Source organism: Rhizophagus irregularis, chromosome 22 (assembly GCF_026210795.1).
Source record: "Rhizophagus irregularis chromosome 22, complete sequence".
NCBI classification, from domain to species: Eukaryota; Fungi; Glomeromycota; class Glomeromycetes; order Glomerales; family Glomeraceae; genus Rhizophagus; species Rhizophagus irregularis.
In genome coordinates this window covers 2,977,851-2,993,190 of record NC_089450.1, presented here as the reverse complement: position 1 = coordinate 2,993,190, position 15,340 = coordinate 2,977,851, and the positions used below count along the sequence as shown (strand labels likewise).

At 27.3% G+C, this 15,340-nt stretch overlaps 5 protein-coding genes across 5 annotated transcripts; 2 read left to right on the top strand and 3 right to left on the bottom strand.

Annotated features, from left to right (window-relative positions):
• Positions 1-932: 932 nt before the first annotated feature.
• Positions 933-2,144, bottom strand: OCT59_014829 (uncharacterized protein; the record flags this gene model as incomplete). Its single annotated transcript, XM_025310038.2, has 1 exon — positions 933-2,144. The coding sequence occupies one exon, from the start codon at positions 2,142-2,144 to the stop codon at positions 933-935; it is 1,212 nt and encodes a 403-aa protein (XP_025186799.2).
• Positions 2,145-4,527: 2,383 nt separating this feature from the next.
• Positions 4,528-6,015, bottom strand: OCT59_014828 (uncharacterized protein; the record flags this gene model as incomplete). Its single annotated transcript, XM_025330010.2, has 6 exons — positions 4,528-4,718; positions 4,795-5,125; positions 5,343-5,509; positions 5,594-5,657; positions 5,728-5,901; positions 6,013-6,015. 6 exons carry the CDS (start codon positions 6,013-6,015, stop codon positions 4,528-4,530), a joined length of 930 nt encoding a protein of 309 aa, XP_025186798.2.
• Positions 6,016-9,904: 3,889 nt separating this feature from the next.
• Positions 9,905-10,662, bottom strand: OCT59_014827 (uncharacterized protein; the record flags this gene model as incomplete). Its single annotated transcript, XM_025310037.1, has 2 exons — positions 9,905-10,127; positions 10,238-10,662. The coding sequence occupies 2 exons, from the start codon at positions 10,660-10,662 to the stop codon at positions 9,905-9,907; spliced, it is 648 nt and encodes a 215-aa protein (XP_025186797.1).
• A 1,606-nt stretch (positions 10,663-12,268) lies between these two features.
• Positions 12,269-13,190, top strand: OCT59_014826 (uncharacterized protein; the record flags this gene model as incomplete). The annotated part of the gene is made up of 7 exons (XM_066150272.1): positions 12,269-12,290; positions 12,366-12,390; positions 12,489-12,498; positions 12,601-12,667; positions 12,752-12,779; positions 13,040-13,091; positions 13,164-13,190. The coding sequence occupies 7 exons, from the start codon at positions 12,269-12,271 to the stop codon at positions 13,188-13,190; spliced, it is 231 nt and encodes a 76-aa protein (XP_066002455.1).
• An 839-nt stretch (positions 13,191-14,029) lies between these two features.
• On the top strand, positions 14,030-14,380 carry OCT59_014825 (uncharacterized protein; the record flags this gene model as incomplete). Its single annotated transcript, XM_025324313.1, has 1 exon — positions 14,030-14,380. The coding sequence occupies one exon, from the start codon at positions 14,030-14,032 to the stop codon at positions 14,378-14,380; it is 351 nt and encodes a 116-aa protein (XP_025186796.1).
• Between the last annotated feature and the right edge of the window lie 960 nt (positions 14,381-15,340).

Genomic DNA, 15,340 nt, shown 5'->3' with positions numbered 1-15,340 from the left:
TCCATTCAAATTTCAAAATATTGAAATAGTTCAAGATTTTTGTAACACATTGAAAGCAGTCTATGCAAGATAGCGTACTTTGCATCATCATTTATATAAAATTATCTTTAATTTAAGAAAAAAATCTAAATTTAATTAATAAGTTCACATATCGAAAAGGCTAGCGACTACCCAGAAATATTGCTGTTTAAGACGTAATTCTTTACCAACCATATGGTAGTTGTAAACGGAATCTAAATCTTTATTCATACAATTGGACTGTTACTGAAAAATATGACAACCAGTTTAGTTTCTAATTAGACCTAAAGAATTAAGTGTTAATTCTTGTTATCGAACTAATTTAATAAAGATGATTTTAAAATTGTATAGTGGCGTTCTTTTTATAATTGTTAAAAGATTAAGATAACATTTTATTTAGAATCAGCACTAGTACTATCTACTCACAGGTCGAAGAGATATGCATGATGGTGTAAATGGAGTTTCCAGTTTTTGTGGAAATGTTATGGAAATATTATGCAAATTGGACAAGTATCAATCACGTACAACCATACCACTTCGACCAGTGACTATTATGCGAGAATATGAAGAAGATAAAAATAAAAATAAAATATGAATGAAATAATAAAGAATAAATATTCTTTGTCATTAATTAATTTAAAGATATATTGTAAATGGCGTCAAGGAAGATAAGTATGAACTTTGCTGAATGCCCTATAAAAAATTTTATCCGTTATTTTTGTAAAAACTCCATGAAAATGAGCCTTTCACGGATCCATTCACGGAAAATGCAAATAATTCGATAAATTCCTTGATATAAAGTTATTAATTCCGGAAATATGAGCCTTTTACGGAAAAAAGATGGAATAAAAAAACGGATTGACTTTTTTTACAGGGATGAACTTGCTGTAGTTGATTTTGAATATCTGAAATACTTAATTACTTGTAGATACAATAATAAAAATATTTGTTTGTGGAGAATTTACATTAATGCCAAGTGAATTGAGCAGAGGATTGATATTAGACTGAGATGGTGAATTTTGACTTTTGCAGAATTGTGATGATGAAACTTTATTGGATGTGGATTGCTGATGGTTTTGGTGGAAAATATTATTATTTGAAATATTATTATTTGAAGTGACAAATTGCTGATCAGTATGATCAGGAGATGTATATTGCTGATAGTTATTTTGAGTAATATTATTTGAAGCGACAAAATGCTGATGGTTATGATCAATATGATTAGAGGATGTATATTGCTGATAGTTATGTGGAGAAATATCATTTAAATTGACAAATTGCTGACGGTTATTATCAGTATGATCAGGAGATGTATATTGCCGATCAATATGATTAGAGGATGTACATTGCTGATAGTTATGTGGAGAAGTATTATTTGAAGCGACAAAATGCTGATGGTTATGATCAATATGATTAGAGGATGTATATTGCTGATAGTTATGTGGAAAAGTATTATTTGAAGCGACAGATTGCTGATGGTTATTATCAGTAAGATCAGAAGACGTATACTGCTGATAGTTATGTGGAGAAATATTATTTGAAGCGACAAAATGCTGATGATTATGACCAATATGATCAGAAGATGTATACTGCTGATATTTATGTGGAGAAATATTATTTGAAGCGAAAAAATGCTGATGGTTATGATCAATATGATCAGAGGATGTATACTGCTGATGGTTATGATCAATATGATCAGGAGGTGTATATTGCTGATAGTTATCTTGAGAAATACTATTTAAAGCGACAAAATGCTGATGATTATTATCAATATAATCAGGAGATGTATATTGCTGATAGTTACTATCATGTTGAGTAATATTATTTGAAGTGTTATATTGCTGATGATTTGAAATGGTACTATCGTTAACGATAGAAATGCTATCGGGCGTGGATTTCTGATATTTATGAGGAGAAATAATGGTGTTGCTGTATAAAACGTCATATTGCTGATAATTAGAGTCAGGAGAAATAATAATGTTACTATCGTTCGAAGCGATAAATTGCTGATCAAACATCATAACGTTATCATTGTTATTGTTATATGTTACTGAAGTGCTTGTATCGTCATTCATCACAGCTGCTTGGGCAACAGTCGTTTGTTTGAAATTATTATTATTACTCATAGTACTGTTGTTAGAATTTCATTGAGAATATCTCCCTTGCTTTTTATAAAAATATCGAAATCACATAACTTTATTTCTATAATAGTGTTATTATCCATTGAATCCATTTAACGTATTAAATCAATAAATAAAATTTATTTTTTCTTTCAGATCATCTCAATATACTGCACATACATGTGTATAAAAAAAATTCACTTTCAAAAATATGTAAAAGTTAAAGAGAGATTAGATCCGGATTGAAATTAATCCGGATGAATGACAAATTCAATCTGTTTTTAATCTTCCTTTTTCTAGTTTTTGAATGAGATTTTGATTGTACATTATAGATATCCCCCGAAAATTATTGAATTCTTTCTTTTAGCCACAAGGACCCTGAAATATATATAGTCATCGAGACGTATTTCTTCAGGGCCAGAATTAAGATAATGTCAGCCAGTATCTAAAAAAGGTAGCAAAAATTTGACCGGCATTATCCATAAAACATGGCAATGATTTTTTTATGCATATTTCGGGGGCCCTACCATTCTAGTCACATCATTCAGTTTCGGGTCCTTGAGAAAAACAAATACAAAAAAAAAAATAGCCTATTAAAATAAAGTACAGTATTAGAGGTTGGCTGTCTAAAGTACGATAATCTTATTTCAAGAACAAATATAACATAACAAATATTTATGATCTCTCTGTACACTGTAGATTGTATATTTGTCTATTAATAGTTATGACATTAGTATCACGTTTATTTCGCGCTTTTAAAGTTATTTGCATCATTCTTCTTAACGTTAACATTTTTCAATAATAATGATAATAAAAATAAATCTTTTTTTTAAAGGAAATTAAAAATAAAAAGAAAAAATATTAAAAATTAAAAATTTTACACTATTAAAAATTTCAAAAAAAAAAAAATTTTTTTTTCAGAAAACTTTTTAATTTTTCTTTTTCAAACAAAAAAAGAAAATTTCAAATAAAGAACTATTAAAAATTTTCAAAAAAATCTTTTAAGAAAGACCGTTAAAAAATTTCAAATAATTAATTAAAAATTAAAATTTCAAATTTCAAAAATATATATATATATAATTTTAGTAAATAATTAATTCAGTGGCGTACTTATTAGTGGTTACACGCATTGTTACTACCATTCAATTTATTTTTACAAACATTACAAACTTTATTTGTTATATAACCATTATAAATACAGTACCACACATCATACATGTAACATGTGTCAGTATTTAAGTCCCGAGCGATAAACATATGCATGTTCCGTTTTTGAGCAAGATATATGATAATCATTAATATAAGTAATAATTATAATATAAGCAAATAAAAAAAATATATTAAATATATTATATATGGTACAAAGTTAATTCATTTTATGCTATGATATTCATATTGGTATACTACATGTTGCTTTCATTTTGGAATCTTTAAATTTATTCAAAATCTTTCACTATTCCAAAAGTGAATCCAATGATTTGTAGTTAGTCGGGATTAATTCTGAAGGCTTCCTTTATGTTTCAAATTTTATTAAAGTGATAAAATATAAAATGGCATTAAACATTTGAAAAAATTTATATATTGTTTACCTATTTATGTGTAATGTCATTCAAAGCATTTAATTTTTTGATCAAAGAAATCTTTCATTGAAAATCATATCAAAATATAAATATGAGTACAAGCAGTTCAAAAAAAATCATTTTTTTATTTTTTTCATAAAAAGAACTTACTTTGATCTCTTCGATAATGACAAGGATACAAAGGACACGATCACATAGTATCTATGCTTGTAATTAGCTAATATTAATGAAGACTTATTTTCGAAAGGACATTTTCGCTTACTCTCTGAGTCTCTGGGTCTTCACGTGCGCAAAACGTCTGCACGTGACTTATTTAAATAAATCTAGTTTAAGACGTGATTCTCCAGAAAACAGAAAACTTATGATATACTCCTGTATTACAAAAACCAATACAAATGTCAAAATATTTTTTTTCGAAAAAAATCTACTTTGTTACACGATTTTCAAATTAACAGCACTGACATTTAAAATTATTGATCAACGCAATACTAATAATAACGAACGTGTTATAAATTAGAATAGAACTATGGAAACTTAGCTTTGACATCTCAAATTACAAGAAATAAGTACACCATCGATTAATTATTTCTTGCATTGTAATACCACTTTAGAAAACACATTTTTAAATAATTACAAAACGACATTTTGTTTTACATTTTTTATAAAATATTAAATAAAGTATTTTTTTGGAGATATATAATTGTCAATCTTTGTGTATAATAAAAAAAGTAACAAAATTTGTCTAATATTTTATTTAAAAGAAATATAAAATTACAAAAAAAAATAAAAGAAAAAAAAATAAATATGATTTAATCATAATTTGACAAGTGACAATCCGAAAAGTCATCTTTAATCTCTTCACTTTTTAATTCTTCCGTTATTTTAATTTCTACGTTTTCATTTTTTTTAGAATTAAAATTGTTTTCAGAACCAATTTCATTAAGCTTTGAAATTACTTGATTAACATCTGGTCTTTTATCCGGTTCATATCGCCAACATTCTATTTAAATAAATAAATTAAATTTGGATTGCTAATCTCGTTATAAGATAAAATTTTATAATAATTTTATACTTACGTTGATAAAGTTCAATAAATTTAACGTTTGTGTTAGGAATAGGTTCTTCTCTTACGTCATTAAGAATATCTAACGAAATAGAAGCATGATCTTTTCTTTTTTCAAAATTGAAAGGTGACGAACAACTTGTTAATTGCCAGAATGTTACTCCCATACTATATATGTCGGATTTTTTCGATAAATTGTATGGAATTTTTTTATCAAGCATTTTAGGATCCACATATGGTAATACACCAAATACTTCGGTATCAACATCTGATCCTTGTATACATGAACGCCCAAAATCTGCTAATTTTATTACATGTCCGTGTACCAGGATATTATTTGGATGCTAAATATAAAAGATTGTTTTAATAAATAATTAGTCACAAAGATTAAATTATAAAATAATATAATACCGTATTTTGCGGTATATAAGCACCCCATTTTTGCACTTGATGCCGGCCAAGATCCTCATAATTTTGGCCAAAATCGCCATAATTCTGGCCAGGGGTGCTTACTTTCGGGGGGGTGCTTACTTACCGCAAAATACGGTAATTCAAACTTACAATATCTCGATGAATTATATCATAATTATGTAAACAGTAGATTGCACTTGCGATTTCTTTGGCAAATTTCAATTGAATTTCCGGCGTAAGTGTTTCAGCAATTTCTAAATATTTTCCTAATGTTCCGCCATCTGCATACTCAAGTACAAGCGAATAATTTATTTCATCTAAAAAAATAAAAAAGTATGTAAACAAATACTTGAATAAATTATTATACAAATATTTATTATCAACAAGTATTTATTACTTACCAATTATGACGCCAACAAATTTAATTATGTTTGGATGGAAGTCAACTCTTTTCATTATATTAATCTATAAAAAAAAAATAATAAAAAATTTGGAAATTTATAATCTTTTAAATGATTAAGTTTATAAAATAAACCTCATTAATAATAATTTCTTCTTCCATAACAGATTTGGTAATTTTCTTAATTGCAAATTTTGTTGCATCATCTTTCCAGTACGCAGCATGAACCGAAGCGGTTCCTCCAGAACCAATCACAGCAAGAATCTTAAAATCCTGGTTGACATAATGATGACAATCCTTGAGTAACAACTATTATAATGAGATTGAAATATCAATCGAATTGCACAACAGATTATGATAGTATTATTCCCAAAAGTTTATCTTAATACAAATCGGGAATGTACTATGCGAAAAAAAAACCATTGCAGCTCCTTTTCCTTTTTGAGTTATATGGCTGAATTCGGTTACTCTCCTTTTGGTGTAGCTGATTTTCCTTAAGCGGAGAATTATCGTTATCGAAATTCCGATTCTTCCTTGAAATTTTGACTTTTCAACTGAAAACTTATACTTCTTTAAGCTTTCGTCGTTGTCTTTAAATTTCTCTTGTATTCTTAAAGCTTCTGACGGAATTTATTTAAAGATTCTGAACTTTCTATTGAAATGTTCTTTAAGCTTTTTTCGGCAGGTGGTATCTATAGAGTTTTTCCTATTTCAGGGGAATTACAACTACTCTTTAATTATTTGAGGAATTTTTAATAACTTAGAATGAAAATAAAAGAACCAAAATAAAAAGCCAGATATATAGCGGAGTCCGGAGTTTAAAATATGCAACTCTTCGTATTATGCATAAAATGTAAATACGCCCTTCATTTGATTTTATAAAGCAATTTCATATTATCATATGAATTTGAACTCAATTTTATTCTGATCGTCACAGTACTTTGTATCCCTATTTAAAATACATCTGCATTTTTGTATGGTATGTACGATAGTACGATATGTATGGTATGAACATGTATGGTTAAATTTTTTTTGTCAAAAAGCCAAAAATTATAGTAATTAATCATATCTGCAAATTTTATGAACTTAACGTCAATCAAATATACTATAATTCATTTAAAGATGCATTAATCAAATAAAAGAAAATTTGATCGATTAATACTTAAACTTTTGAGTTTTCTTAAATTTAATTGGTGTTCAATATCTTTATAATTAAATAGTTTGTATAAGATTATTTATATATATAGTATACTGGGGTGCGCCGTCAACTAATTAAATCAAAACTATGTATGGTCTTATATAAAATTTTATTAATAAAGATTTTTATTGATCATCAATTAATATGATATCAAATTCGGGAAGTTTCTTTGTCTTTTACTAGAAAAATCCCCAAGTTTTTAAAATTCGATAACTTTTGCATTTAAATAAATATTAAAAATTTAAAGAATACTCAATAACTTAAAGAATAACATAATATCTCGCTTTTTCGAAAAAATACTAAAGAAAAAAAATTTTATCTTATGGAAATGTATTCAAGAGTAAATACTTTACCTATTTTACGGTAGATAGTGACGAAATTGAAGAATTTATAATATGATATAAAAATTTAACATTATATTATTATTAATGAAGTATTTTTACGTGAAATAATAGCAGGTATATATTCCAAATGTTTTTATGTTTATAACTTTTATGCATATTTAATGGCATTAGAATTTACTAGTACTAGCTTTATTATTAAATTTCTGACTTTTTAACGATTTATATTGAGTTACCTATTAAATGTAAACTAAATTCATGACTTTCAAATTCCTTCACGATTATTTTTTTTAAATCATGTGATTTATCGATGAAATATTGAAAGATGGCGATAACCAACGAACCACAAGTACAAGTAATAAACGCGGTCGCAACGAAAAGGAACACGTAAGAAAAATAAAGAAACGGTTGCTTCGTCATTTCTCTATTCAAGTATTACCTGATCAGTTTAAACATGCATTTGACAGTTGCATGATTTTTTATAATGAAGAATCGTAACTTAAAGAAAAAATGATAAAGCTAGTATTGAATACGGTTAGATGCAAATTTGAAATTTGGTTTTAAAAAAAAAATTAAAATTAAAAAATTGAGGATTTCTGTATTTAATTAAGGGGGAAAATAATATTGCAAATAACTAATAATTTTTATCCAAGACGCTGTAATGAACGGTACACGTACTATTGACTTTCAGCCGTTCATGTTCATTCAAACAATAACGTTACTATTTCTCATAATCATATTAATTAACAATTTGCCACTGCGGTTTTTACTCACAACATGTTATACCATTTGCTCAACTGTTCACTTGCTTATTTCCTCATATGCCAATAACTAATACAGATATTCAAATTCTACAGCTTCAACAGATTCAAACTCGCAAATTCGGCTTCGATGATAGATCCTAACTTCGTATAATAGCATTATCTATATTTCATAATATTACTAGGAAACGGGAACCGTTGTATGCGTAGCCCTGTAAAAAATCAGATCCGTGTTTTATCTTTCCATGCTTTTTCCGTGAATGTATCATTTTCATGGAATTAATAACCTCAAATCATGGAAATTTTCATCTCGTTAACACGGATATCCGTGAATGTATCATTTTCACGGAATTTTTACGGAAGATACGGAGAAATAATGGAAATATTCGGATAAAAATTTTTTATAGGGTAGAAATATGTATTTTTTACGTACATATACATTATATTATTTATTTCTTTATACTCTCGAATAAAACGATAGCAGTCACCAATACAATAATAAAAATTGAATTTATCGCAGAAAATTTATAACAGTCAACATGTTTATTTTGTAAGGTAAATCCCGTGATGATAATTTGGGCTCTTGATGCATTGTAATAACAAAAATAAATAAGCACGCCACATTACATAAATTGCCTAGACACGTTTTTTTTAAAGTTTAATGGATAAACAAAAATGAATCATTTTGTAATTATGTACTTAGCTGTAAATGGAAAAATATCATAGTTAATTTGATCATGCAAGTAAGTCAAAATCCGATTGTTTACAAATATATTATAGTCCCTTTTTAGTAATACTCGGCATCCTTTATTTCTCAATCACGTGTGTGACAGTCCAAAAATTTCCCACCCCCTAATCAAATGAAATTACTCACAAAATATTAAGCCTTACAAACCCTACTCATTTCAATATCTTGTTTTAAAAATGTTTCGCTCGATCAAAAAAAATTGAACTCTGACCAGAAACTAATTTACTGTATTCTGAAAACAACAAATTTAATTTACCTTAGCATAGCAGGCATGGACAGAAGATTTTTTTATGTAATTCCACTTGTGCACAAATAAATTCGTTTAATTTTTTTCTTTATACATAGATTCTAACTATTATATCACATTACATACTAGTTATTAAAAACTAGGAAACGGGAACCGTTGTAAGTCCGGAGCGAAAAGCTAAATTTGCGATTTTATTGGGTGACGATCACGTGGCGGACAGAAAATTCACGTGATCGATTTTTTTTTCCATAGTGCGTTGACATATATTGTCCTTCGCTTCGCTCCGGACAATAAAACGTTTCTTACAAAGTCTAAATTGTCCTTCTAATGGTGAATTTGACGATCATTTCAGCCGGCATTATAATAATTTAATTTATGAGAAGGGCGAAAAATGTCCCGAATGTACGAAACATAAAATGTCTAAATTAACTGTTCTTTCAAAAAGAATATTATGCTGACGCGTTTTTAATCATGATTCTTAACTAGTTTGAGCAATGTCTTTATTCTTATATATTTAATTTATTTATTTAAAGAAACAAAGAATGAAAGAAATATTACTAAACTTTTTTATCCGCGAAGTAAAATAAAAACCGAATGAAACCAATCAAACCAATACTATAAATTACCATTATTTCAACATCGATATTTACAATCAAACAAACTCGTATATTCCTCAAAGTGATAATAAGGTAAGTTGGTTTATTGTTCGGCGCGCCTCTTGAAACATGTCATAAATTAATAATAAATTATTTATGTAATATATATCACATATATTATTCCTTAAAATACAGTACATTAAATTTATTTTTTTACAGTAAAATAAAAGTAAGTAGGATAATTGATAATACATTATTAATATACTGTAATTAATTACATGGAAAAGCATACATATTTGTAACATTATGTTAAGGTAACTCTTTTAAGTAGCTTAGATAAATGATTTTTTAAAATATATAAAACTTATTTAAATATATAAAACTTATTTTTATTTAACAAATTTCGCATAATTATTAATGGTTAAAAGGAAGATCCATTGAAGAATTGATTAGCAAATGGATTATTTTCAATTTGTTGTGGAGGAAGGTTTGAAATTAGCTTTAACGTTGCTTCATTGTTGATTTGTTGGCTACTTTGATGTATTCGATTTGTATATCTTCGCCTTTCGAATTGATTCTGTCGATTATTATTTCGTGGTACTCTAATCATGAAAACAACGATAGGTCTTGTTTGGAGACGTTGACTATGTTATTTTCATTTATTCCAAGGGTGAGATAAAATATTTAAGAGAAAATTTAATAATTAAATATTTACTGTACAATAAAGATCAATAATATATTTTTTATTATTTACCTCGAATAATTTTGTCCCAAATAATCGCCGACAAGTTTATCGTTTTCGTGTGGATTAGTTTTTAAATTTAATCGTACCTTTTGTTCAAGAGGAAATTGTTCGGGTCGTTCATTTGAAATCAAACCTTCAATAAATTTTGAATTCTTCTTGGCGAACAACTTCATATAATTTCCTTTTGAAAAAAGTTCTTCAATAGTGTATCTATATCTATCAATTAATAAATAAGCTAATATAGATATAGGAAAAATGATTTTTCGGAATGATTTGATTTTCTGTTGGAGAGAACGAATTCTGTCAGCATCAAGCTGATGCTTTCGTACTAAAAACATTTCGATTTTAGCATATGGATTTTTTGTCCATGTTAAAGCCAAAACAAGAAGAAAATTGAAAATAATTTCGTAGAGATTCTGAAAATAGTGTGTCATCTTAAAAATTTCTTAAATTTTAAAAAAATGTATAAAAATTTTAACAAAACGATCCTATAAAATTCACTGTTTATATAATAGAAGAAGGTTCTTTATTTTTTAATTTAACTATAAAAAAAATAATAATGAGAGATACAAGATTACACTACATTACTAATCTAAAAATGTGATGCGAATGGGAAATCGGAGTTCAGAATTTTTAAAATTTTTGCGAAACATAAATAAAGTAAATAAATATTCGCAATTTAAAGTCAGATATAGTACATTATTATTTTATTTAGGAATTAGGATTTCAAATTTAACACATACAGTATATCTCGACGCCCTTACTTTTTATATTCGGTAGAATTTTATATTAATTTTTGATTCTTAAAAATTACTATATTTGGAGGTATATATTCGGATTTTTAATAAAAAAAAAAATCTTTTAGTTTAATTGATGCAAATTACCATAAACCTTTTTACCATAATATCGTTACTATAAATGAAAAGAAAAAAATGAAAAGCCTTAAAGTTGTTTAGCCATCCATTTTATTTGTATTATTTGAAAGAATAGTTATCTAAAAGCATTGTCAGCATAATGAACCTTAAAAACTTTTTCCTGCTTGAATTGCAATTTTGTGATAGTGTATGAGACACAAGTTTGTTGAACACATTGAAATGGTGTTTACAATCATTATTATTTTTGGACAACAAAATTATGACATATATTGTTTTTACTGATATGATGCATAAAAAATTTAACTGCGTTTAATCATCATGTTGTTTAATAGTTGTATATATTTATTATGACAAATTGTATTTATGTGCGTGTGAATTTTTATTGTAAATACTAGATCGCTTTTTGATCATAGATATTTTTTAGTCTAGTCATCACAGTCATCACATAAGGTTGATCACACAATATAAATTGTGTTTTGTTTATTTTACTCGTAAAGTAAAAAAAAATTCACCTTTTCAAATTGAAAATAATATATAAACATATCAACCATACCGTATATTCGCATTTGGGTAAGAGGCGTCTCGTATGATCTACGTAAAATTCCGATTGCCCGAGATCTAGCCAAAAAGATTATTTTAAGATGAGATAAAACCATATGACCACGTTAAAAGATCTATCTAGACTAAGTTGGAATATTCATGACCTTCAGTTGAAAGAAAATATCGTTTTGTGAGTCGCAATTTCGTTAAACATCGGGATTTACAACGTGCAGATCACGTGAAGAAAGACCAAAATATTTTGCTTACAGTATTTGTTTATTTCTTTCACTCGTTCGATGGAATAATTACAAAAATAAGGTAACATTCAAGGTTTTGTCAATAAAGAACGTTTACTAACCAAATATGAGCTTACGCCTCTCAGAAGATAAAGTTACCTGTTACGATAAATTACGATAAATTATTTACAATTGCATTTGATATACTGCATAATAATCTCGTGTTTTTTTATTTCATGTTATTTCCGTAAATTTAGCATAGTCACGGAATTTATAGCCTCAAAACATGAAAATTATCCAAGTTACTTAGATTTTTTAGTTATCTTTCCGTAAATATATAAATCATATTTACGAAGTTATTACAGAAACTACAGATAAAATTTTTTTACATGGAATGTCCGCTTGTAGCAGGTTGGACCAATATTCTTTGATAATTTTAAACTTTAAACAAAGAAATTTATAACATTTATTTAAAATAACTATAAGATTATAGAGGATTCGAGAAGATTCGGTAAAGATTTGCAAAATGAGATATTTACATCATAGTAACACAATAAACAAGGGGTTTCTTTAATATAAATACAATATTAAAATAAACACGTTAGGTAGTTTAATAATTGTATAATTGTTTAAATTGTTTAATATTTGATTTATATTCTTATATCGATTTTGTTTTTCATTATTTGTTATTTAGATTAATTATCCATTATCATTATTGTAGCCTATACGAACACAAACAAATCGTTATTACAAGATCTTCGGATTAATTGCACACATTTTTTCCCACGGTCTGAAAATTTAAAAATTACATAAGTGTGCGAAATATTGTAAAAATTTTGAATATTCTAAAATAATTATTTATGATACGATAGAGAATTATCCATCTAAAAAATCTGATCCGTGTTTTATCTTCCCATGTTTTTCCGTAAATGTATCATTTTCACGGAATTTTACGGAAGACACGGAGAAATAATGGAAATATTCGGATAAAAATTTTTATAGGGTATATGAATACATAAAGCTGCTCCGAAGGCCAGTAATTCACCAAAGTTAACAGAAAGAACATTAGAAAAATTATTTAATGGCCGTTAACAGTCTTTTAATGAAATAACGTCAAAGTTAACCATGCTCCAGATCTAATTTGAGATATCCTACTACAGCTTCCTGCAAATTTCGGGTCATGTATCCAAAGTATTAAATTTCATTACTGCGGTACGTGTAAATATTTTATTTGTGTTAATAAAATCACGTCACAATAACCTTAATTCATGATAAGTCACTTAGGTCATATATAGGGATACCAACGATTAATGCTAGAAAGTAATAATTATAATTTTATTGAATAAATCAATTTTTACAATAATAACCCAATGTTGTAAAAACGTTTTGCCGATTTGAGAATACTTACACATAGGACGTGCCATTCGCGTGCGCCAAATTTTTGTATTTCTTTCACTTTGTTCTGTTGTCTTTTACGGCGGGGCGCCTTTTACAGTGGGCGTTGCAATGCACCTCCTTTTTTGGGAATTATTATATAGTGATCACGTTATATCATAAATTTCGCTTTTTTGAATAAAACGCGGTGCAAACCTTATGTGCTTATTATAGAACTTTTAAAGTGCATGCGCTATGCGTATTTTTGCCTGTTCCACAACTTTACTTATAAGACTAAAAAGGGTTTAAAATACTAATTTTAACCTTTTAATACATGTAACATAATATAATAATATGTATGTATCTGCGTATAAATTTAAAGCTAACGGGTTAATTGGCCACGGTAAAAACCGGCAGCGGGTACAACCGACTTTTGACATCCCTATTGACCAAATCGGTTCCGAATTTTTATGAATTTTGGTTAAAATTCATACAATTGTCAAATTTAATCATTTATTAGCCTTTTGTTTTTTCTTTGTCCTCGATTCATAAATGATGAAACAAAGTTAAATTTCAACTGCACGTGGAATTCTCATGACTAATAATAGTAATTTGTTGATTTGTACAATAGCCAAAATTCATATAACCTCTAACTTCATTATAATATGATGAATTTCTACACGTGACATTTATTATATATTTAAACTTGTATAAGTGCGATGGAAATTTTTTAAAAAAATTTACACATCTTCTTTGGGATTACTTAAGAGACCACAATGAACGATACGAATACTCCAGTCACATATAACGTTACAACTTCCGATATGCCTTCTGATCACTATTATCAGCAACCTATACCCAATATCTCTCCTGATCAGAATCATCATAACCACCAGCAATATAATAATAATCAAGAATCCACTTCCAATAATTATCAGAAATCCACGTCCGATAACGTTTCTTCTCCAAAATTTCAGCCGAATACTGTCTTTCAAGGCAATTCTATATGTTATCAGAACATTGTTTTTTCCAATAATGCAATAAATAATTCGGTACTTATGCAATTTTGTTCTTGTTCCTCTTTGACAAATAATTCACAAAACTCACAAGCTCGATCTCAACAATAAATTCTTGATAACTTTCGTGTTTAACATGTATCTACATGCAATCAGAATTTATCTACTTCTAGTATTATATTTTTTATATTTTTTTATTTACATCGGGAAATTTTTACAGGTGATATATAGCGATATATATCACTTTATCGATATATATCCCATTTATTTATAAAATGTGATATATATCGATAATAATCGCACTCGTCGATTATTAACGATGTGATTAAATCAACAACTATCATCACTAATGATTATTATCTTATGGTAAAATAACGTTAGATTATTTATTGTATTAAATAACTTTATATTATTTATTGTTAGATAACGTTAAATTACTTTATTGTTAAATGTGGTTCAGTTTTATTATCATATCAATAAAATACATTTGAAATCTATGCTAAATCTATACTAAATTCTATACTAAAACTATACAAATCTATTATGGTATATCTAATCGGATCCCATTGAAATTCCATGCACCAAAAGATTTACCAAAAAAGAAAGGTCAATTTCACATGTCCAGACCCGTCTATGAAAAAAGAAATTTTGAAACGTTAATAAACGTTTCATTATTGTAAAAAAAAAATAATAAGGAAACCCACCCACTGAATCCCAAAGTGTCCAAAGACCAGGCGTCTAATAAAAAAGAGAAAAGTCAAAGCGTCAGTATAGAATAAATAAATTAAGACAGAAAAAAAAGCTTTTACCGAAAACTGATATCTTGCTTCCAAGGAACTGACCTAATAAGAAAAAGAATAGTTAGAAATCATTCGTTAAAATAAAAAAAATTAAATGAAAAAAATAATATTGCCGCTAGAAACTGGAAAAAAAGAAAATAACGAACCTTAATAATCGTTTTGTTAAAAAATATTTTTTTAAAATAAAAAACCCGATATCTACCTTGAAATCTGGTGAACCTGATCACATAAAAAAAAAAAAGAAAATAACGAAACATTAATGATCGTTTCG